This window comes from Argopecten irradians, chromosome 4, assembly GCF_041381155.1.
Source record: "Argopecten irradians isolate NY chromosome 4, Ai_NY, whole genome shotgun sequence".
NCBI lineage: Eukaryota > Metazoa > Mollusca > Bivalvia > Pectinida > Pectinidae > Argopecten > Argopecten irradians.
This window is the reverse complement of record NC_091137.1, coordinates 17,826,821-17,853,646: the sequence shown is the minus strand read 5'-3', so window position 1 is coordinate 17,853,646 and position 26,826 is coordinate 17,826,821. Positions and strand designations below refer to the sequence as shown.

At 35.4% G+C, this 26,826-nt stretch overlaps 1 protein-coding gene across 1 annotated transcript; it reads left to right on the top strand.

The window, feature by feature from the left end:
- The first annotated feature begins 11 nt into the window (after positions 1-11).
- Positions 12-21,826, top strand: LOC138320815 (WD repeat, SAM and U-box domain-containing protein 1-like). The gene is made up of 12 exons (XM_069264056.1): positions 12-78; positions 3,201-3,678; positions 5,455-5,657; positions 6,138-6,236; positions 6,528-6,621; positions 8,554-8,587; positions 11,647-11,687; positions 12,044-12,150; positions 12,477-12,686; positions 13,083-13,163; positions 16,789-16,860; positions 19,681-21,826. The coding sequence occupies exons 2-12, from the start codon at positions 3,254-3,256 to the stop codon at positions 19,827-19,829; spliced, it is 1,515 nt and encodes a 504-aa protein (XP_069120157.1). The 5' UTR covers positions 12-78; positions 3,201-3,253; the 3' UTR covers positions 19,830-21,826.
- The last annotated feature ends 5,000 nt before the right edge of the window (positions 21,827-26,826 follow it).

The following is a 26,826-nucleotide window of genomic DNA, read 5'->3' as shown; positions in this document are numbered from 1 at the left end:
ACCCACGTGACATTGCGTCACTGTCCAAAATGGCGAATGTCAACATGAGACTGAGAGTCATATGATGATAACAAACAGGTATGATCTCTAAACAAACGTTATCTCGTGCATGTCAGAGTTGATAATTGTTATATTTACTCTAATTGATTCGTAACGGTGATAAAGTTGACACACGTAGACATTGTTTTGGATTGTGAAATTGATTTTATCGATTAGCGAGATTCTGTCTTCACTGTTAACGTTGGATTCTAACGTTAACGTTAACAGCTACGGTGTGAGTATATAAATGTGTTCACTTGATATCATGTAATTTCATTATTTTAAACCAATTGCCAACAGCAATTTAATACGGATCTTATAAATACATTTGTAAACTATAATAACTGAGTGAATAATCTGATAATAAGGAAGGACTACAACAAGATAAGAAACAAAGTAAGAAATGCCACCCGGAAACTTAGGAAAGAATTTAAGTACAACCTGGCAAATAAAGCAAAATCGAATCCCAAGGCCATATGGAGATACATTAATTCTAAATCAAAAGTGAAAGTTGGTGTGGGAGATTTATACAGCATACCAGATGACAAGAGCTCTCTTAAGGTTTCACAGGATAAACAAAAGGCGGATGTGCTAGCAACATTTTTCAGTCAAGTATTTGTAACTGAGCAAAGCGAAGATATACCTAGAATTAGAAACATAACAGTAACTGAGGACATGATACCTCTCCAAGTCAACAGACAGCAAGTACATAACTATCTTTCAAAACTTAAAACAGAGAAATCACCCGGACTGGATGAACTTCACCCTCACTACTTGAGAAACACAGCAAATTCTATAAGCATACCGCTAACAATCCTGTTCAATCAGTCACTGACCACCGGAGATCTACCACTTGATTGGAAAAATGCTAGAGTCTGCACCATATACAAAAAAAGGTGACAGATGTGAAGCTGGAAGTTACCGCCCGATCAGTCTAACCTCAGTTGTATGTAAAATACTGGAAACCATATTAAGGGAGCACATAACGAAACACATGAGGACCAACAAGTATTTTTTCTACAAAACAGTACGGCTTCATATCAGGAAGGTCTACTTCTCTACAACTAATTGAAGTTTTAGATAAATGGACACATGCACTGGACAATGGTCATGCTATTGATTGCATATACATGGATTACAAGAAGGCCTTCGACACGGTCCCTCATCAACGTCTCCTCAATAAACTAGGCGCATATAACTTCTCAAGTCAACTTAATTATCACTTGGATTTCAAACTTTCTTATAGGAAGGCATCAAAAAGTCACAGTTAACGGGGAAGATTCAGAGTGGACAAAAGTCACTTCTGGAATACCACAAGGTTCATGCAGTGCTCGGACCACTTCTCTTTGTCATCTTCATTAATGAGCTCCCTAATCTAGTAAACTCCTAGATATATCTTTTTGCAGACACACAAAAATTTTCAAAGTAATTTGCAACGAAGAAGATAGGAAAATCCTGCAAAACGATTTGGATACCATGAGCAAATGGAGTGAAGATTGGTTATTAAAAATGCACCCGGACAAATGTAAACATATGCATATTGGAAAGTCTACAAATACAAACCACCATTACAACTTAATGAATAAACAACTGCTGACTACAACAAGTGAGAAAGATATTGGAGTAACTATAGCATCAGATTTAAGCTTTGAAAACCATATCAGCAACAAAGTAAAAAAAGCCAATTCAATGTTTGGTATGTTACGTAGAACATTTCATTTTATGGACACAAAGTTATTTATACCATTATACAAATCACTTGTCAGGTCCCAGCTAGATTATGCAAGTTCAATCTGGTATCCATACAAAAACAAGGAAATCAACCTGATAGAAAGTGTTCAACGACGGGCCACCAGATGCCTGCCCGGACTACAGAAATTTCCATACGAGGAAAGGCTGAAAAAACTGAAATTGCCCAGTCTATCATACCGGCGTATGCGTGGGGACATGATTGAGGTGTTCAAAATGATTTCTGGATTATATGATAAAGACTGCTGTAACTGTATAAGGTTATGGTCAGATGTGGCCCCCAAACATAGTGCTAGAGGAAATTCAAAAAAACTCTAGCCCCTACATTCAACATCAACATTGAGGAAAAAACTATTTTACTGTGCGAACTGTCAGAATTTGGAACTCTCTTCCAGAATCTGTTATATCATCATCTAATATAAACTGTTTTAGAAATAATTTAGACAAATTCTGGGAAAACCAAGACCTACTCTATAATTATAAAGCAGAGTTGTCATTATGAACTGTGTTAACAATATAAACATGAACACCTTGAAATTATCAACATGGAAATCGAACATTTCTTAAAAACTTAACTAACGAAACTTTATAGATTATTACCTGCAATGCTACATGTACATTATATACTGTATCATGTATGTATTTATTGTATGATTATGAGTCCAGTGTAGAGGACCTCAATCCTGTACTGGAAAATAAACTTAACTTAAACTTAACTTATAATTATGGATCAAAATTTTCAAGAACAATAATATAGATGCAGATGTACATTCAACTCAGCTGTAATACAATGCAAATCTTGCACATACATGTAGATCCAATTCCATTTCTTTCTTCCATATTAAAAACTATGTATACATGTAAATGTTCAACAGTGGAGTTATGATAATCAATTAATTGATTGAACTACAATAAACAAATTGTCAAAATGTACATCAAGGACGTATATGAGAAGGATAAGTCGCACTGGGTTTTGGGAAAGTACAAGACAGGAGCTTTTGTGTTTGTGCACGTACTGACCGTGACGTTGGGCAACGACCAATTTTCTTTTGATATCCGCCAGCGCAGTCTTTGATGTAGCTTGTGGGTGCAAGGGTTACCGTCTTACTTTCTGAAGCGGGCCGTCATTACATGAGCTGTCGTATTTTTTTAACGAAAATTTAAGACATATCCTCTAAATCTTCCATCCTGTAAGCAAGTGATAAACGTTGTGAAATTAAATAAACTTGACATTGGTGTTTCGTTCGAACCGATAAGACAAGTATTTGATGAGAAATATGGTTTGTATTTCCGGTTTATAGGCGCCTCGTGTGGTGTTTAGTAATGTAAAGAGACAGTCACGTATTCTTCTCACATATAAATCATTGTGTACATATTTAAAAATTAGCTCATATAATAACTTTTTTTTTCAGGTTGATTAGTTAAATTTGTTGGACAGTGCCTTTGATAAATTATAATCATCAAGATGTCTAGCTCACAGACTTCGTTAATCGCCAGCCTTGTTCACACAATAAGTGCCCACACATCTGACATCAATTGTGTATCATTTTCCACCGACAACAAACTTGCAACCAGCTCTGGTGACAAAACAACACGATTGTGGAACGTCAGTGATTTCACAGAACTTCCCAGTTCACCTTTGTGTGGCCATACCTACTATGTACATTGTTGTGCATTTTCCCCATTTGGGACGACTGTGGCGACTTGTTCTATGGACGGTAAACTGATACTCTGGGATGTACAGAACGGGAAGAAACTGGCGATGTTACAACACCAGAAACAGAATGGTATACGTGTCTGCCGATTTTCTCCAAATTCTAAATATTTGATATCGGGGAGTGATGATGAAACTGCTTGTTTATGGAATGTACAGCAACAAAAACTTCTCAGGTAATTAAACTATTATCACATTTTATGACTCACGTACATTTACATATAATTTTTCAATAAAAGATTACATGGCATCATGTAGCATTATAAAGATTCCCTGAAGTTTTCATACCTACTGGCTATCTTCATTGCGTCCTATAGACCTAGTTACTTAACAACAATTATGACGTATTAACAGTGTAATAAATAGAGTAATGTTATTTTTCTCATAATGATGATATAGCCCATTTATGATTACATCTACATATATATATAATTTTTGGAATAAAAGGATTATGGATAAGTAAAGGAAAAATACATTAAAATGTAATATTTAGAATAATTGTTTTCAGATATCATAATTTATATGCTGTCAATCAATTAGGACTTTTTCCATTACAACAATATTATAGGCCCTCTACCTTTCCGAAACAGCTTTTGATTTTTAGGTGATCTTAAGGCGATTTGAATAGCCAATCTGTATCAAATTCAAATTCCATATGTAGGCAGTCATCTTGGATTTTGGTAGTTGAAGATTGTTACTGCTATTTTTCAGAAAGCACTAAAGGCATCTGTCTCAAATTTCATATGTAGGTTCCCCTAGGGCTTTAGTTGTGCATATTGCATTTTGGGATTGATTGGTCTTTCAACAAGATGGCCGACTGACCGCCATCTTGCATTTTGGTGTTTGAAGGTTGCTCCCGCTATTTCTCATAGTGTACATACTTAAGGGATCTGTCTCAAATTTCATGTGTAGGTTCCCCAAGGGGTGCATATTGCATTTTGGGACTGATCCTGGTCACCATCTTGGATTTTGATAGTTGAAGTTGTTTCTGCTATTTCTCAAAAAGTAATGATGTGATCTGTCTCCAATTTTATATGTAGTAAGTTTGAAAAAGTTTGAAAGGCAGAGAAAAGATCCCTCATTCTATTGTCAGACATAGATCATTCTTTGGTGGGTGCCAAGACCGACCAGCTGCCATCTTGGATTTGAATAGTAGAATTTTGTTTCCGCAATTTCTTAGAAAGTACTGAAGTGATCTGTCTCAAATTTTATATGTAGTATGTTGGAAAAAGTTTGAAAAGCTAAGAAAAAATCCTTCTTGCCATTGTCAGACATATATCATTCTTTGGTGGGTGCCAAGATCCCTCTGGGATCTCTTGTTTGAAATTGCAATGCAAAACGAGATTGATATTTTGTAGAGTCACAAAAGTTTTTGGTTACTGTTAATACTACACCTGTCATCACACTGTCGACACAAGTCGTATTATGGGGTGATCGGGTGGTGTAGTGGTTAAGCCGCTTGCCTTTAGCCGGCCGGGGTTCAATCCCCAGCACTGACGTGAAAAGGTCAGGGGTCACCTGCCCTATCACGTGGGTTTACTCCGGGCACTCCGGTTTCCTCCCACACCTTGACCCCTCGCAAGCTTACATCCAGGCCATCGAGAGTAATTTATATAAGTTGTGTAACTTGTTTCTCAATCGATGTAAAATAAATAAAGATTATATTTTTATTAGGTTTCCCGCCATCGTCCTAGCTATCTACTGAGCGTTAGCTGATGATCGACAGACGGCAAAACAGCGAAATGAATCTTCACTGTTAACATAGTTTACACAGGAAATCTTGCATTTGTTCGGTATTGTAACCTAATCATAGGCCGTCAATATATATTTCCTAATGTTATTAATGTTTTAAGAAACTTTATTTTTTTGTTTTGGAAAGGTAGTGGGCCTTTAAAAAAAACCATTGGAAAGTTAAAGATACATTTAATTTCAATTTCTTTTTTTCTACACAGAACCTTCTCAGAACATGAAGCGTCCATCGTGGGATGTGCATTCTCTCCAGACAGTAATTTTGTGGTGACTGGCTGTTCCAATGGTAACCTACGAGCCTGGGACGCCAACTATGGTCACTCCAAACATTTGGCCTATATCCTGGAAGGTCATGACCTTGGGGTTACTTGTTGTGATTTCTCTCCTACCTATGGGTCAGCTCGAGGTAAATATCACATATCGTACATGGTCTGTAATAGATATACCACTAGTGGTTTATTCCTAAATATATGGGAAGAAAGTTTTAATGTTAAAGCCTTCAGAATTTCAATTATGATTGTAAAAGGAGAGGAGAAAATTAATGTAGTGATCAGACAGGGATTCAAACCCGGGACCTCCAAAAAACTAGTCGAATGCTCTACCGACTAAGCTGCCAGGTCACAGATGACCGACCCCGTCCAATGCCGCTACACATTACCGACTGAGCTACCTGGTCACAGATGATCGACCAAGTCCATTGCCGCTATACATTACCAACTGAGCTACCTGGTCACAGATGATCGACCAAGTCCAATTCCACTACACATTCTATTGTTTTGCAGCGATGTTCATGAAGACAATATACTATCAGACATATTACCCAATTCCCTCCCTTTTGATAGTTTTGTTGAAGTTGTTGAAATTATGTGACATCATTTTTTCACAGAGGTGTACAAAGACGGCAGTATTTGGTTTCTGCTGGCGACCTGTGGTCAAGACAGTCTGGTGAAACTGTGGGTATTCCATACTCAAATGGGCAGTAGATGTAAGTAATTGTAGAACTAGATAGACTTCAAAGTGTGAAATGGATCCGATAAAATCATGTTGTATTCTTTTTAATTTACCATTTTAGTTAACTCAAATGTAGCTAAATTAGATTGATCTTTAGATTTAATTCTAGAGACGGGTGGTAATTATAACCTCAGCACTGAAATATTTGCTGTATTTAAGCAGTTATATTGTACAATTTCTGTTGTTGATAAAGATAATATAATCTAACAAAGAAGAAAATTAAATTTTATAGCTTATAGATTTATTCATTTTGATTTTTTTGTAGCGGTTGATCTCACCACTGTACACAGCATGGTTGGACACAGTGGTCCGGTAATGTCCTGCTGTTTCTCACCCAATGGTCAGCTGCTAGCCTCAGCGTAAGTTGGCTACAGATGTTATCATGGCCATTATATTTACATCAATAACTCAGACTACAATAGTCTTCACACTACACTAGTCTTTACTTAAGTCAGTATGACATGAAAAGCCGCTGCAACAACAAAGTTCAATAACTTCATCTTAAAACTGCTGAAACTGAATACTGCATAGCAGTAGAAAAAAAATTGAAGTGTACTTGTACAACAGACAAGTGCTCTGCAAATTTTCTGCATTTCATGGCCAAAATTCATGATATTTCTCAATTTTTCAAGCATTTTGCTGCAGTTACCATGATTTTAAGTCTGTTTTGGAGAAAAACAAAAATTAGACAATGTTTTGAAAAATGAAAGTTGTATGTATATGTATTACTCATCGGTCAGTACAGTTTTACATCCAAATAATTGCAGAAAAGTTTTGAAAGATATAATATGCATTGAAAGTATAATGAAATTGAATATAAGTACCAGTACGTGTCAGATATCCAATGTTCAATCGTAAAATGCATTCCTTTGAGATGCATTATTTCGTCATGATTCACATGTGAAAATCATTGGTTGGGCAAAGTTATACTGTACACCAGAATAATTTAGGGCAGTGTGTTAAAAAGATATATTATGAAATGTATAAAAAAAATGTTAACTAATTATGTACCAGAAGCATGTTCAATCGTAAAATGCTTTAATTCACGGAAAATTGACAAATGGCAAACTCATTTTTTGCAGGGTTGTTGGCGAACATAAATCAGTTAGCCATTAAAATTATAAAATCTATTTCTTAGACAATCTATCCTACAGATTCGATGTTGCCTATGAAACATGTGTGTTGAATACCCCACAATATTTCCCGCTAAAGCATATGCCTTATTTTCATAAAATGTAATCTTAGGCTTACAATAGGCCTACAACAAATCTACTGTGTGCGACCATCGTCTGAAGTCACATACTGACTGGGAAACACAAATAATATAGAAAAATGCATCACGAAAACCCATTTCTATTTGAGAACTGCAAAAAGACCAAGTAATAATTATAGATATATGAACAGGTTAGTGACATGGTTATCGCTTGTTGATCTGGTGAACTCTCAATACCGGAAGTCAGCAGACGCGCTCGCATCAAGCGGAGATGGGTCCATCATGCATCTATCTTCATAAAGCAAAAAAAAAAAATAATTGAAAATAGAAGGAGAAAAGAAAAATTGCTGTCCAATGTTTTGTTACTGTAAGATAGTTAATAATAGATAGGGTCAATTAGGTCTGATGATCAAGTCTGTTTGTTTATGTGTTAAATTGGCTGAGATATTCTTGATGTATATGTGCTAGCTAGACATCTCTGTGGCCTGTTTATCCAATAACCATGTTGTAATTGTTGGTATGTTAAACCACATACAACAACTACTGAATCTCAGTGTCAACTTTACAGACATGGAGTCTTTTCTGAAGAATGTCAATTTTCGAAGTTTTCATAAAGCCTTATACATTGTATATACCGGTAGTACTGCACATTCAAGTAGTTTTTGAATATCAACAAATTGATAAAAAGATCCTGACTGGGTTATTGTTCATGTATCCAGATATCATATTTGAATATGATGAAAACAAATAATGGTACATCGTTATCTACAAGGTGTCAGATATTGTGTTTTCAATGCTTTCAGTTCATAGTTATACATTCATATCATAACCATAAACCACCCCTAGCTTTGGCAATGCTGTAGTTTATCATGCGTATTCATATTATGTTCTGCATGTAGAGTAACCATAGCAACAGTTTTAGTTCATGAAAACTGATATTGTGGTGATAATATGTGTATTGATTATGTACAGAAATTGTCTGGACTAGGGATGAAACTGGATATGTGACATATCATGTATGTGTGGCAACTGTACCTATCAAATTATCACTTAAGTGATGTTGATTATTTTATTTCAGGTCTATAGATAAAACCATCAGACTGTGGGATCCTGTAAGTATATTGTTGTTTTGTCTGATTATAAAGCAACACTTATATGTAATCGCCAATTCCCTCTTTCTCTTCTTACATTCACCTTTTCTTTACCAAATATAACCTTGACTAAGTAAATCATAATACTTTCCTCTTTTTCTGCATTTCTCTTTTTTTTTTATTCCCTCCCCAGTTTGCTTCAAAATTTCCTCACACCTCTTTTCTCTCCATTTCCCTCAAACATCTCCCCTCCCCATTTCCCTCAAACATTTTCCTGTCCCACCTATTACCTCCACTTGCCCTCTCACTTGTCACCAATTTCCCTACAACTTTCTGCTTCCCCATTTCCCCTTACCTCCACTTTCCCTTTCCTCAAACATCATTTCCATCCATTTCCTTCCCACTTTATTTCATTTCTCCCATTTCCATCTCAGCCTCCTCCCAGTCTCCCACCTTTTTCCTCCCAATTTCCCTATTGCTCCAACACTATTTTCCTACCTCATTTCTCCCAATTTCCATCCAAACACTTTCTCCCTGTCAAGATTGTTTTGGTTAGACCAGGAAAACCGATTTTCAATGACAATGTACTCCACAAGATGGAATAGCCATTTTTAGGTCATCTGACCCAAAGGGTCAGGATGACCTATAGTCGTCATGTTTCGTCCGTCGTCGTCCGCCGTGCGCCGTCCGCCAAGCATTAACTTTTCACATTTTTAACTTCTTCTCAAATTCTCAGTGCGATTTGGCTGAAACTTGCATGAAATGATCCTGACATGGTCCCGACAAAGTGTTGTTATTTTTCAGGTCGATCCGAAAGCCAAGATGGCCGCCACAGCCGCCATCTTGAAAACACATTTTGAACTTCTTCTCAAGTTCTACTGGTGCGATTTGGCTGAAACTTGCATGAAATGATCCTGACATGGTCCCGACAAAGTGTTGTTATTTTTCGGGTCGATCCGAAAGCCAAGATGGCTGCCACAGCCGCCATCTTGAAAACACATTTTGAACTTCTTATCTTAAGTTCTACCGGTGCGATTTGGCTGAAACTTGCATGAAATGATCCTGACATGGTCCCGACAAAGTGTTGTTATTTTTCGGGTCGATCCGAAATCCAAGATGGCCGCCACAGCCGCCATCTTGAAAACACATTTTGAACTTCTTCTCAAGTTCTACCGGTGCGATTTGGCTGAAACTTGCATGAAATGATCCTGACATGGTCCCGACAAAGTGTTGTTATTTTTCGGGTCGATCCGAAATCCAAGATGGCCGCCACAGCCGCCATCTTGAAGACACATTTTGAACTTCTTCTCAAGTTCTACTGGTGCGATTTGTCTGAAACTTGCATGAAATGATCCTGACATGGTCCCGACAAAGTGTTGTTATTTTTTGGGTCGATCCGAAATCCAAGATGGCCGCCACAGCCGCCATTTTGAAAACATATTTTGAACTTCTTCTCAAGTTCTACTGGTGCGATTTGGCTGAAACTTGCATGAAATGATCCTGACATGGTCCCGACAAAGTGTTGTTATTTTTCAGGTTGATCCGAAATCCAAGATGGCCACAGCCGCCATCTTTAAAACACATTTTGAACTTCTTCTCAAGTTCTACCAGTGCGATTTGGCTGAAACTTGCATGAAATGATCCTGACATGGTCCCTACAAAGTGTTGTTATTTTTCGGGTCGATCTGAAATCCAAGATGGCCGCCATTTTGAAAACACATTTTGAACTTCTTCTCAAGTTCTACTGGTTCGATTTGGCTGAAACTTGTATGAAATGATCCTGGCATGGTCCTGACAAATTGTTTTATTCTTCGGGTCGATCCGAAATCCAAGATGGCCGCCACAGCCGCCATCTTGAAAACACATTTTGAACTTTTCTCAAGTTCTACCGGTGCGATTTGGCTGAAACTTGCATGAAATGATTCTGACATGGTCCCGACAAAGTGTTGTTATTGTTCGGATTGATCCGAAAGCCAAGATGGCCGCCACAGCTGCCATCTTGAAAACACATTTTGAACTTCTTCTCAAGTTCTACCGGTGCGATTTGGCTGAAACTTGCATGAAATGATCCTGACATGGTCCCGACAAAGTGTTGTTATTTTTCGGGTCGATCCGAAAGCCAAGATGGCCGCCACAGCCGCCATCTTGAAAACACATTTTGAACTTCTTCTCAAGTTCTACCGGTGTGATTTGGCTGAAACTTGCATGAAATGATCCTGACATGGTCCCGACAAAGTGTTGTTACATCTCTGGTTGATCCCAAATCGAAGATGGCTACCATGACACTATATCTAATTAATTTCCTACATGTTAAGGCCCTTTGGCCTCTTGTTTGAAATAAAATTTGTTGAAAGAAATTGAAAATGATCCTGACATGGTCCTGACAAAGTGACACCATATAAAATTAATTTTACTATTGCCAAGGTAGTCAGATGACCGTTAAGGCCCTTTGGGCCTCTTGTTAAAATGATCAGTTGACATTTCCATGTCAACATTAGTGACGTCATAATACTCACTTTTTGGGTGTCCGTTATACCATCATAGACTTCACTTTAGTTTGCTTAGTTCAAGTTGTATGGTCTGTATTTTTGGCATAGAAAAAGTATTTACGGTGTTCTACATTTTTTCTCTGCCTCTCTAATAAGTTTTAAACTTTCTATATTTACTGACTTGTGTAAAATCTATTCCGATTTGTACGGGTATTGCCGATAATGACCACATGATATGGCTCAGGGGGGTTCCAATCTATACGGGTATTGCTAATGTCATTCACATGATGCAACTTGGTTTTCTGACATAACCCAAAAGTTTGAAACATAGCATTGACTGTGGCGGTTCTTTCAAAACATGTGATATTCCATGCGACATTTACCACTATGTCAATAGTATATTGGTGCTTTCATAGATCTGAACAATCATATATATGCATCCATATTCACACATTGTATGTTTTATGACAGTTTGTGATAATGAAAATTACGAGACAAACAACTTTAAACAATATCATTTGAATAAACCCTTTCATTCATTCTGTGACTTAAATGGACTCTCTAAGACAAGCCGTTTACTTACCATTTCAGGCATCAGGAAGCTCACTTCACATTATATCTGGCCATTCACGGTAAGTGTCTCCTAAAGTTAACTATTCAACAAGCTGATAAAATACATATACATGTACTATAACAGAGTTTCAAACATTATTACCTGCTTGTTACACCGTTCAGTCTGTTTTTGAAGCTTTTGAGAGGGAAGAGGTGGGAGGTATCATATAAAATTGGTCTTTTCTGTGCAGTTATTGTGTCAATTCAAAAAATGACTCATTCAAAATTGATATACAAATCACCCTCTACACAGATTTATTACTGTTATAACCATAAGCAGAAATATATTCATATGTTTACCTCTTGCATACTTTAATACATACTAAAATAATTTTGTACTTGTGCACTAATTGTTACCACTACAATTGTTTTGTAGATACGTTACCTGTTGTGCCTTCTCCCCCAATAGTCAGCTGCTGGCCTCTGGATCTAATGACAAAACAGTCCTGATATGGAAGATTACTACACAAGGGGAAGCCATCGGTAAGCATGGGTGTAAAAAAAAATTCAAGTATAGCCCAATAACTCACTTGACCGAAATTAAATTCTACTTGCCCCCAAAAAATACCAAAATTTTCTAAGTCAGATGTGGTTAAACATATTTCCTCATCAGGGTGAAGATTTTTGGTGGTGAGCGCAAAAATCATTGTCTGTCACAAAGTTAGCATGAAAGTCTTAAATCATGAGAGCTACAATATGTCGTAAAGTAGGTAACTTAAATCTTGACTTCAAGTCGCTTCTTTTTATTTCGAGTAATTAGGACCAGGTAATTTTTAGTCCAATTGTAACACCCACAGATTTCCTTGTAGATAACTTGAACCCTGACCAGGAGAGAAGAGACCTGTTCGAGCAGAGCTACATGACCCTGAAGCCCATCGCCCAGTGGACCGTAGACGATGTCTGTACTTGGTTAGAGAGTATCGGGATGAGCCAGTACACTGACAACTTCAGGTCGAACGACATCGACGGAACAGAGCTAGTCAACCTTAACAATGAAATGCTCATCTCGCTCAGAATCGGTAAGTAATTTCAATCTATAGTCAATCATCTGCTAGTTCAAGTCGTTTACCCTTCAAAATTTATAATGAACCCTTCTGGTCTTTGATGTAGAAGAGTTCAAATGTGTTTTCAGGTGTGAAAAAGTTAAATATTATGCAGATAAACCATATTGTACTTTGACATTTAAATAACCAGATTTTTTTAGAGCCAATACTCAAAGATTCTTATGCTTTAATGTTCTTCTCTTGAATATTTTAGGCACATTCTGAAATTTTCATTTCATTTATATTGGTAAATATTTATAGACAACCCAAGATTGTGCGTTATTGTAGCTGTTTAATTGATGGTTGAATGTTATGATATGAATGATATGAGTTTCATAGCATCTTGAGACTGATAAAAATTTGTTTTATTAGATGCCCTCGGACACAGAAACAAGATCCTGAGAGCCATGAAGTGTATCAGTGTGAAAAATGAACATCTTCTGAAAGATCCTGGTAAATATCTCATTATAAATAATTGAATCTTTGATGTTGTTTCTGAGTGAACTAGATAAGAAAAAGAAATGTAGGGTACATATCATGGCATGCATGAATGACAAACCTTTTATCAACCATCTCAACAACAATTTAGTTAAATCAGTGTTGAACATGATATTTATGCCCTGTACATATAGATACATTTTACACATTTTGTACTCAAATATCAAATATCTATCTACATGTTAAAGTAATTCTTTCTTGAAAAAACTAAAATCGGTATTTGGCATGAAAACGCCAAAATTTAACACACCAAAATTTGGCTACGTATTTATTTGCTTGTATATAACAATCAATACAATTTATATAAATTAGGTATGTGAACACATACTCTCGGGTAAAGTACTCGATCACGTTACATAAACACACATTTAAGGTTTGTGCTGTCAACCAGAAATAACAATGGCGTGAGTCTTTCTTTTGTGCAAACATGTATAGATGTGTGACTATTAATCACTTCTATTGAAGACCAATATTCTACAGGGTTGTCATTGTATCGATAAGGCTTCAAAACTTATCGCGTCAGTTCTCCATTGTTGCGTGATTTCAACATATTTTATTAATAACAAATATTAAAGGGATCTGACAACAGGCAAGCCTATATAAGTCATCTCCCGTCCCGGAGGTTACATTTCATACATATTTACGAACATAAATAGACAATATTACAGGATTAATGTAAGTGAATATATACATATAAACAATCACATACATACCCCTCTCTCACACACATACACACATAGTGTAGCTTTACTCAGATTCATCGATTAAAGATATAAGATTAAAATTACATCAAGAAGATTAACATATGATATTCATAAATAAGTATATTTATAGTAAGTATATGACTAAGTAACAAATTTAACAGGAAAGCTAGGATTAATTGAATCTGTTAGTGGCAGAGATATAATTATTCACATTAGAAAGGATGAATTGATTCTCTCCAATAGATAATTGGATATCACCAGATGTTAATAGTTTAGAAGAGATATGATTGAAATGATTAGCAACAATAAAGTGTCTGGAGTCAGTAAAAAGAGGACAGAAGAAAAAATAGTGGTCAGCATTTTCACAGGCAGCGCCACAGGAGCAAGCAGGGTCATCAATAAGGTGGTCTTTATATTTGTCAAAGTTTAGATTGCTCGCATTATTACGTAATTGACATAGTATTATATTAAGTTTTCTTGGATTACAGGAGGTGAAGTTAACAGCATTACTATTAGAGTGTGTTCGAGTTTTATTTAAATTTTAAAAGTACTAAGAGTAGGGGAAGAGGTAATAGAATGGTCAAGATTATTCCATAGGCGCATTGTATCGGGAAAGAAACTACGGTCATAGGTGCATGTTCTGGATGGAGGAATATTAAAGAATCTATTAGTGCGAAGTCGGTGATTAACATTATTATTAATATAGGGTTCAATAGTGTGATATAGATAGTCAGCTGTTAAGTGATTAATTATTTTGTACATTAAAATGAGTTTATGTCTATTACGTCTATCTTTTAATTTTTCAAACCCAGATTCATAATATAGTATTTGATGAGACGTTCCACTTCTGAGGCCAGTAATAATTTTTATTGCATCAATTTGGACAGATTCAAGAAGTTTTTCGTCTCCAATATTACAGTTATCCCACACAGAAGAGGCATATTCTAAGATGGGGCGGATGAAAGAGAGATATAAAGATTCCAACGATTTCCTGTCAATTTTGTGTTTAAGCATGCGCAAGATATTTAGTCTTTTACAAGAAGTATCATATATTTAATATGATCACCCCAGCTTCCATTTGAATTAAAAATAACACCAAGATGTTTGTGGAAAACATGTTCATTAATTATCCATTTGAATTAAAAATAACACCAAGATGTTTGTGGAAAAACATGTTCATTAATTATTTGATTATTAAAGATAAGTTGTGGATGGTATCTCTTTTTCCTTGAAACAGATAAAGCAACAGTTTTCTGTGGATTAAAATGAATTTTCCAAAGTTTAGCCCAATTATAAATGGATTCTAAGTCATCGTTGAGATCATTAGTTGGGGTAATAACATCCTCATCAACTATAACATAAAGTGATGTATTATCAGCAAAAAGTTTTACGTTAGTATTAATTTCATGAGTGATGTCATTAATAAAAAGAAGAAAAAGGAAAGGACCAAGAACAGAGCCTTGGGGAACACCAGCAGAAATGGATTTAAAATTGGACATATAACCTTCAAAGATAACTCGTTGTTTGCTGTCAGATAAATAGCTCTCAAACCATTTGTGAAGATTGCCAGAAATACCATATTTTTTTAAGTTTATAAAGAAGTCCTTTGTGCCATACCCTATCAAAAGCCTTATTAATATCGCAAAAGACTAATCTAATATCTTTACCATTATCTAAGTTTTTGGAAATAACAACATCATAAATAGAAATAAGTTGATTGACAGTTGAATCCCTACGTTGAAATCCAGACTGATTCTCACTTATGATATGATGTTTCGTTACAAAGTTAAATACATATTTAAAAATAATTTTTTCTAATAATTTACTTAAACAGGAAGTAATAGCAATAGGTCTGTAGTTACTGGGATCATCAACAGAACCTTTACCTTTATAAATAGCAGTAACATTTGAGGATTTCTCCAAGAGTGTGGTACCTTACCAGTTAAAATAGTTTTCTGAAAGAGTAATTTCAGAGGTGTAAGTATAGGAGGTGCAAGATTTTTTTTTATTGTAGGAGAAACATTATCAGGTCCAGCAGGCTTGTTAAGTTTTATTAGGTTAATTTGATCTAAGACATCTTGATCAGTAATGTTGATATCGGAAAAATTAAGGTGACTAAGGGGAGGTAAGTCTGGATCAGGATCATCAACTTCAGCTGTGGAATTTGAGATAGAACAGAAGAAGTTATTTAATGCCTCTGCTTTGTCCATAGGATGAATAATTATATTACCACCAATTTTAAAAGGTTGTGAAGAAGAAGACTTATTAGAGAAGTTACTAATAGACTTGGCAATACGCCACCATTTACCAGGCGGAATTGACTTGTCAGATAGGGTATTTTGTAATTTATTTAAATAGTTTTGTTTTGCCTGTCTTATCAGATCAATAACATCATTACGTGCAATCCTAAATCTGAGCCAGTCATTCTCCCTATTAGTAGATCTTGCTTTCTTATGTAATCTATTTTTAACCCTCAAATTTCTTCTTATTTCCTGGGTCATCCATGGTTTATCATTATCTGATATTGTTGCGTGATATGTATATAGACAAACTAAATCTTTATTTTTTCTTCTGATGAAATAGAGTTATGTGCCAAAAATTGCATGACATAGGAAATGCCAAATTTAAATGCACCAAAATTTAACCACTCTATTTTGATACAAAAACGTCAAATTTTCCTAGCGCCAAAATATCACAATTAACGATACCATATTTGTTTTGTTATGTCTTACTTGTTTTCAAAATACAAGCTATTGATAGATTATGTTATATGTAATATGCATATTCGACGGGAAATAAAGGTTCTTGTACCTTGTTGTTCCTATTAGTAAATTTGACAGGAAATACAGGTTCTTGCCTCTTTTTATTCTTATTAGATGCTGGCATTCCAGATGAATATCTATGTCCTATCACTAGAGAGCTGATGAAAGACCCTGTGATAGCAGAAGGTTAGTATACCACTACTCCTGATGCCTATCAGTATTCTGTCTTTGCTTAATGCAGAGTTATTTCCCAAGTAAGTCGGTATCCATTGTGACATCATTATATTGTGAGAAAAACTGATATTGTTTTCTCGGACAAGTATGACGTTACACTCACAAACACATAGGGTCATTAGTGATACCTACTTGCAAGGACAGATAACTCTGTAATTTGTAAATACAGAATTATTACCAGAGGTAACCAAAACATATCTAAATACAGTATATATATTATTATATTATTATACCTAGGAAATATGAAACCTTCATCTGATAAACTTGTGCTTACCAGTTCATGCATAATTTCATATCAAAACATATTTCCACCAATAAATATTAAATTGAAGTGAAAAATGAAATAAAATTAGAAATTATTTGTTTAAAATAATCACTAATGCTAGCTCTTTTAGCTGGTTAATGTTGTTCTTTGCTCGTTTGTTAATGTGAGCTTAATAACATGAAGAAGGACTTAATCCTCAGACAGCGATTTTGTCTGATAAAGATGACAGTATACATATAAGTCATCAAAACATCACACTTAATGTTTCTTTTGCAGTATAACACTATCATTACATAATGTAACAGTATCATTACATAATTATACTCAACCAGAAGAAAATTTGTTAGAGATATTAATAGAAATGGTTTTACACCGATACATCAGGGCAAACATCAAATGGTTTTACACTGATACATCAGGGCAAACATCAAATGGTTTTACACTGATACATCAGGGCAAACATCAAATGGTTTTACACTGATACATCAGGGCAAACATCAAATGGTTTTACACTGATACATCAGGGCAAACATCAAATGGTTTTACACCGATACATTGGGGCACAAATCAAATGGTTTTACACCAATACTTCAGGGCAAACATCAAATGGTTTTACACTGATACATCAGGGCAAACATCAAATGGTTTTACACTGATACATCATGGCAAACATCAAATGGTTTTACACAGTTTTCTCTCTTAAAGATTTTTCCTGTTGGTCCTAAGGACCGGCTGACCCTAAAAGTTACTGGTCCTAACAAAGTTACAATTCTTCCTTGTACTTTATATAATTACTAGCAAATTAATAGTTTTACTAACAAAATATATCTGCATATCCGGATAGTATCGTAGGCTCGCAACAAAGTTGACTGAAAACCAGAATATTACGAAAATTTGTCTTGTACAGCGTGATTTTCGACCTTTCTACAATTCTACTGTCATTTTGTTTTGTATATCTTCTATCTGGACCAAAAGTTGCCTGTCAAAGGAGCAGCCACATGGTAAAAATTGCTGGTCGCAGGCAGACGGACAGGCCTTAATTTTGAACGCTGGTTTTACACCGATAAATCAGGGCAAACATCAAATGTTTTTACACCAATACATCAGGGCAAACATCAAATGGTTTTACACCAATACATCAGGGCACAAATAAAATGGTTTTATACTGATACATCAGGGCAAACATCAAATGGTTTTACACCAATACATTTGGGCACAAATCAAATGGTTTTACACCGATACATCGGGGCACAAATCAAATAGTTTTACACTGATAGATTGGGTAAACATCAAATTGTTTTACACCTATTCATCGAGGCACAAATCAAATGGTTTTACACTGATACATTGTGGCAAACATAAAATGGTTTTACACTGATACATCGGAGCAAATATCAAATGGTTTTACACTGATACATCGTGGCAAACATAAAATAGTTTTACACCAATACATCAGGGCAAACATCAAATGGTTTTACACCGATACATCAGGGCACAAATAAAATGGTTTTATACTGATACATCAGGGCAAACATCAAATGGTTTTACACCAAAACATTTGAGCACAAATCAAATGGTTTTACACCGATACATCAGAGCACAAATCAAATTGTTTTACACCGATACATCGGGGCACAAATCAAATGGTTTTACACTGATACATCGGATAAACATCAAATGGTTTTACACTGTTACATCGGGCCCAAATCAAATGGTTTAACACCGATACATTGGGGCACAAATCAAATGGTTTTACACCAATACTTCAGGGCACAAATCAAATGGTTTTACACCTATTCATCGAGGCACAAATCAAATGGTTTTACACTGATACATCGTGGCAAACATAAAATGGTTTTACACTGATACATCGGAGCAAATATCAAATGGTTTTACACTGATACATCATGGCAAACATAAAATGGTTTTAAACTGATACATCGGGGCAAATATCAAATGGTTTTACACTGATACATCGGGTAAACATCAAGTGGTTTTACACCGATACATTAGGGCAAACATCAAGTGGTTTTACACCGATACAGCAGGGCAAACATCGAGTGGTTTTACACCTATTCATAGAGGCACAAATCAAATGGTTTTACACTGATACATCGTGGCAAACATAAAATGGTTTTACACTGATACATCGGAGCAAATATCAAATGGTTTTACACTGATACATAATGGCAAACATAAAATGGTTTTAAACTGATACATCGGGGCAAATATCAAATGGTTTTACACTGATACATCGGGTAAACATCAAGTGGTTTTACACGGATACATAAGGGCAAACATCAAGTGGTTTTACACCGATACAGCAGGGCAAACATCAAGTGGTTTTACACTGATACATCGGGGCACATATCAAACGGTTTTACACCGATACATTAGGGCAAACATCAAGTGGTTTTACACCGATACAGCAGGGCAAACATCACATAGTGTCAGAACATGAATACCCTCTGTATATAATTATATAAAAGTGACTGATTGGTTTATAGATGGCTACACTTACGAGCGGGCAGCCATCATGGCCTGGAACTCCAAGGGCAAGGACAGGAGTCCAATGACCAATGCGGTCCTCACCACAAAACAGCTTACTCCCAACCGCAGTCTCAAGATGCTCATACAACGGCACCTCAATGGATAAAGTGGTCAGAATCGGAGCCTCTGTTTATTTATCGATTTATTGAACTCTTTAGATTGTGATATGTGGCCAACTAATACCAAGGAAAGGTTTTTATGTGGCATGTTTCCTCGTACAAGAATGACCTTCTGCAGATTGATAGATTGTCATAACCTAGCAGATGTTAAATATGGATATGGTTCTCTCTATGTATATACATAAATATCTGTATTATTGGTATATATATTGGTCATTATTAGGCCAGAAGATTTTATTTATTTTCATGTGATCTATAATAACACATAAGTGTCATGTGATCTAATATGTCACAGTTTTGTCATGAGAACTATATAATTTCACAATTCTATCATGTGACCTAGAAGGCATATACCGTAGTTACTGTAAGCCTCTTAATTTCATGTATACTTATTCATTTTGCCTCTAAATTAAAATTTCAACATTTGGGTTTGCATTGTTAATATGTTTTTTAAATTTATATTTGCTAAAAACTTTGATAATATGTTTAAGTTATTTCCCCAAATTGTGCAAAACTTTGTATCACGTGAAAATGAAGTAGTTTATAGTAGCTCATACATGTAATTTATATAGGACGACTCCACAAAAAAGCATTCGCTTATTTGTGGTCAAAAGCTTGATTGTGAATAGTGGCTTATTTACAGATAAATAAGTTAAAATTATAGAGTAAAAAAATCCATTTTATAATGAACAATGTTTATATACACTCATCTCTGTTATTTGGCCAAATGTTTGATGTTAAAATGGCCTTTACATGCAAGTATTGTTTGTCAAGTTATACATGTCTTTTTTGTTATGAATTCTGTGTGATTTTTAATATTGTCTTAATTTTTAAATCTAATAACAATTTTTGAAGTTCTTTATTAATGAAAAAAAATGTAGATGTAACTTTATCTCAAACAAAAACTACTATCATGTTATATTAAAATGAAAGTAATATCAAAGTGTACAAAGTCATTATCATTGTTATAGTCATAGTTTGCCAGTTTTGAACAAATCAAAATATCAACAATGAAGATATATGCCCCATCGCCATTTTATGCAGCTAATGTAATTGTAATAAGACATATATCATGTATTCAGATATAAACTAGACAATAACCTGTAAGGTGCTGTACATACCTGTATGGTTGTGATTTTGCTACTAATAGGGAAGGTGAATCAATTCAGGTCTATTGGGTCTGCATCAATCGCCTACTTCTCTATTAAGCCTGTCGTGTGATAATGATACTCTTTACAGGTTTTCCTCTTCAATCCCCCCCATGTGATTTCGATCTTAGTTTAGGACATGCATTTGAGCAAATTTTTAAACAATAATAGCATTGCTGCAAACTGTATACAAGATATACATGTATCTGCCTCAATTTTAATTAAACATTTAGTAAAAAGTTATTTTCAACATATTTTAGACCTTTTCAATCCGAACAAAGCTTCACAGCATAGCTTTTAGGTGACAAGATGTACAGTGCACTGTAGGTGACACAATTGGTAGAGAAACCAGCTAGTGCTAGTAAGAGTTCCTGGTTAGAATGTCTGTCTTGTTCCTAATTCTGGTCTATTTTAACAATGTGAGCTTCAGTCTCGAGACAAAGAATTGGATGAAAAATCTGTTGCTTGAAAATTTCAGTAATTTGAGCACATTGAAAAATGCATGGTTACCTGGTATACATTACGTACCAGATTGCTTACTAGAAAGTATTTTTATTTTTTCTTATGGACTGTGGCATTGACTTATGACAGAATACTTGAAGAGCAATACACTGTTCTTGTAAAGTTATGCAAAATATGTTAGTTATATCAGTATCTGCCTTACATAAGCTTTCGCTTTTTGGCATCCGTAAGATTTATTCACATTCATGATTTATTTGTCTTACATAATATGAAGTATTCAAATGATTTATATACTTTAATATAGAATTTAAGCATTAAAAATACTTGTTAAGTATAGAGAACAATCATCCAATTTAATATTGATTTAGACATTTTACATGTTAGGCTAGTGCTCTAGTTGTGCCTTTTGCTAATGGGAACCTTTCATTTTCGATACTTTTTCTGTTACCATGGAAAACTTATTCAAAAATACCATATTATTAAAGTTTCCTTTCTATTCCGGGCTATAACTCGAAAACCGTTCAACTTGGCTACACGAAACTTTCTGTACATGTTAGGCTAGTGCCCTAGTTGTGCCATTTTTCTAATGGGAACCTTCCATTTTCAATACTTTTTCTGTTACCATGGAAATTTATTAAAAATACCATATTATTAAAGTTTCCTTTCTATTCCGGGCTATAACTCGAAAAACCATTCAACTTGGCTACACAAAACTTTCTGTACATGTTAGGCTAGTGCTCTAGTTGTGCCTTTAGCTAATGGGAACCTTTCATTTTCGATACTTTTTCTGTTACTATGGAAACTTATTCCAAAATACCATATTATTAAAGTTTCCTTTCTATTTCAGGCTATAACTCAAAAAAACCGTTCAAACTTGGCTACACGAAACTTTCTGTACATGTTAGGCTAGTGCTCTAGTTGTGCCTTTTGCTAATGGGAATCTTTCATTTTACAAAAACTCTTAGTTACAATGAGCTTCATTTATTTTTATGTTTGAGCTTTCATACACAACTGGGCGCGGGGGGAATAATGCCAAGCTTTGCGGCTTTCTTGTTCTTATGGACTGTGGCATTGACTTATGACATGAATACTTGAAGAGCAATACACTGTTCTTGTAAGTTATGCAAAATATGTTAGTTATATCAGTATCTGCCTTACATAAGCTTTCGCTTTTTGGCATCCGTAAGATTTATTCACATTCATGATTTATTTGTCTTACATAATATGAAGTATTCAAATGATTTATATACTTTAATATAGAATTTAAGCATTAAAAATACTTGTTAAGTATAGAGAACAATCATCCAATTTAATATTGATTTAGACATTTTACATGGGTTTTATATTTATATAAGTGATTATGTCAAGATTACTGAAAGTTTAGAAATCCATTGGCTATGTACCATGAATAATATATAAGAAATCCATTCGTTGTTATAGCCATTTGTGTACCATTGGCTATGAGATACAGAATAACATGAAGAAATCCTTAATTAATTGTTATAGCCATTTGTTTATTATACAAGTGTTATGTTTAGAACCCCCCTCCTCCACACACACACACACACACACACACACAGTAACCTCTCATGATAAAAATTAAGTAGTCACACGTCAAATATGGTAAAAAATTTGGTAGTCTCAAGTCAAATGGTAATATTGCCAGTAACATTTTGTGATGGTTCAGGAACAAATTTTAAACCTAAAATTACATTTGGTTTTAAAGTGTACAATATATGACAATTTCTTAGAACTGTTTTAGAAGTTTTAGTGATTATCGAGAAATAATTTATCTGGTTTTCTGAAGATTTTCACCAGAAATGTTTCAAGGTATTTTATGGCTTCAGCAAAGACATTTTTGGGAATCGTCAGTTGAAGTAGAAATCAGAAGATGTTGACATAAAAGTGGTAGACAGTAGATTTGTCTATATAAAGTGATAAAGGTAATCTGTACATGCTGACCTTTGTGTGTTAATTTTAAAAATAAGTTTTAGTTAAAATAGTAGATGCAAAGAATAGTAATGTAGCATCATGTAATAAACCCATAAACATTTTGTCTTTGCATATTGCAGATTTATCTGCTCTTGTGGGTAGAAGAAAATAAGACAGTTCACTCGCAAACATATGACATCAATACCGCTGTTACATGTATCTGCCACAACAGCAGGTAACTCTTTAATATGCAAAGAATCTTTGTTAAGTAGTGCAACTCCATAAAATATGGAGGCATAATGGATCGTTTTAATTAGCACATGTGTAGTCATAGTTAATATGTAGATAGAATACCGAAAACTAGCATGGTAAATTGTGGGTTAAAATTTTAGGTGATCTGCATTCTTTGATATTCTTTGTTTTGTATTCTGATTGTGCAACGAGGTGAACACATATATTTTCTGTAAAAAAGTGCTTTGTGATACTCCAGAAGATCTAATTTGTAATACTGAGCTTCTTCGATTGACAAATAAAAAGTACTTCTTAAGTATTCCTGTGTTATTTGATGATTTGCAATTTGTCTTCAATTGTTCAAACTTCAAATACCAGTAAAAAAAAACCACAAGATTACCTGGTAACTTTTAGTGAAGAGTATGTGACCTTCAGATTCTCTTGCTTAGCATCTTGGTCACATTTAACATGAGATGAGGATAGTGAACATTCTCTTGCTTAGACTCCTAGTCTTTGCCGTGATGAGATATTAAGGCATTCTATTGCTAAGACTCCTAGTCTTTGCCATGTTAAGATATCAAGGCATTCTCCTCTAGACTCCTAGTCTTTGCCATGTTAAGATATCAAGGCATTCTCTTGCTAAGACTCCTAGTCTTTGCCGTGATGAGATATTAAGGCATTCTCCTGCTAAGACTCCTAGTCTTTGCCATGTTAAGATATCAAGGCATTCTCCTGCTAAGACTCCTAGTCTTTGCCATGTTAAGATATCAAGGCATTCTCCTGCTAAGACTCCTAGTCTTTGCCATGTTAAGATATCAAGGCATTCTCCTGCTAAGACTCCTAGTCTTTGCCATGTTAAGATATCAAGGCATTCTCCTGCTAAGACTCCTAGTCTTTGCCATGTTAAGATATCAAGGCATTCTCTTGCTAAGACTCCTAGTCTTTGCCATGATAAGATATCAAGGCATTCTCTTGCTAAGACTCCTAGTCTTTGCCATGTTAAGATATCAAGGCATTCTCCTGCTAAGACTCCTAGTCTTTGCCATGATAAGATATCAAGGCATTCTCCTGCTAAGACTCCTAGTCTTTGCCATGTTTAAGATATCAAGGCATTCTCTTGCTTAGACTCCTAGTCTTTGCCGTGATGAGATATTAAGGCATTCTATTGCTAAGACTCCTAGTCTTTGCCATGTTAAGATATCCAGGCATTCTCCTCCTAGGACTCCTAGTCTTTGCCATGTTAAGATATCAAGGCATTCTCTTGCTAAGACTCCTAGTCTTTGCCATGTTAAGATATCAAGGCATTCTCTTGCTAAGACTCCTAGTCTTTGCCATGTTAAGATATCAAGGCATTCTCCTGCTAAGACTCCTAGTCTTTGCCATGTTAAGATATCAAGGCATTCTCCTGCTAAGACTCCTAGTCTTTGCCATGTTAAGATATCAAGGCATTCTCCTGCTAAGACTCCTAGTCTTTGCCATGATAAGATATCAAGGCATTCTCTTGCTAAGACTCCTAGTCTTTGCCATGATAAGATATCAAGGCATTCTCTTGCTAAGACTCCTAGTCTTTGCCATGTTAAGATATCAAGGCATTCTCTTGCTAAGACTCCTAGTCTTTGCCATGTTAAGATATCAAGGCATTCTCTTGCTAAGACTCCTAGTCTTTGTCATGTTAAGATATCAAGGCATTCTCTTGCTAAGACTCCTAGTCTTTGCCATGTTAAGATATCAAGGCATTCTCCTGCTAAGACTCCTAGTCTTTGCCATGTTAAGATATCAAGGCATTCTCTTGCTAAGACTCCTAGTCTTTGCCATGTTAAATATCAAGGCATTCTCCTGCTAGACTCCTAGTCTTTGCCATGTTAAGATATCAAGGCATTCTCCTGCTAAGACTCCTAGTCTTTGCCATGTAAGATATCAAGGCATTCTCCTGCTAAGACTCCTAGTCTTTGCCATGTTAAGATATCAAGGCATTCTCCTGCTTAGACTCCTAGTCTTTGCCATGTTAAGATATCAAGGCATTCTCTTGCTAAGACTCCTAGTCTTTGCCATGTTAAGATATCAAGGCATTCTCTTGCTAAGACTCCTAGTCTTTGCCATGTTAAGATATCAAGGCATTCTCCTGCTAAGACTCCTAGTCTTTGCCATGTTAAGATATCAAGGCATTCTCTTGCTTAGACTCCTAGTCTTTGCCATGATAAGATATCAAGGCATTCTCCTGCTTAGACTCCTAGTCTTTGCCTTGTTAAATATCAAGGCATTCTCTTGCTAAGACTCCTAGTCTTTGCCATGTAAGATATCAAGGCATTCTCCTGCTTAGACTCCTAGTCTTTGCCATGTTAAGATATCAAGGCATTCTCTTGCTAAGACTCCTAGTCTTTGCCATGTTAAGATATCAAGGCATTCTCTTACTTAGACTCCTAGTCTTTGTCATGTTAAGATATCAAGGCATTCTCTTGCTAAGACTCCTAGTCTTTGCCATGTTAAGATATCAAGGCATTCTCTTCCTAAGACTCCTAGTCTTTGTCATGTTAAGATATCTAGGCATTCTCCTGCTAGGACTCCTAGTCTTTGTCATGTTAAGATATCAAGGCATTCTCTTGAAAATGTATGATTGGTTATTTACAAGTGATGATGGCCACAATAACTCCTTAAGTTACAATCAAATCAGGCTTATTTTCGAACTCGTCCCAAATCTTTCCAATTTTAGTCTTAGTAAAAAGGTTCATATTGCTAAATGCATATTTACTCAAATTATCGGGTTAACAATGTACAATAATCATCATCAGTGCAAAGGGCAATATTTCTGCAAATTGCAGTCGAAACAAACTGATTTTCGAACTTGTCTGACATATTTAAACCAAAGTTAGTCTACATACTAAGTTTCATTAAGCTTGGTTCATATTTACTCAAGTTATCATGTTCACAAGGTCTAATAATAATTATCAGTGCAAAGGCCAATAACTCCATAAGTTATTTTTGAATCAAGTTGATGAAATGGGGATATATTTCTGTTTGAGGAAAAAGGGGTATTCGACGAATAACTGTTTGAGCTATCCAGGGTTTGTTAAATGTAATAGATAGGGACACGGGCGGAATCATGCAATCAGATAGACGAATGAAGAGTATTCAAGGAATGCGGATTTGAGTTCGGAGTTATACTGTAGTTTTCAGATTTATGATGCGACTAACAATAACAGCACACAACAAA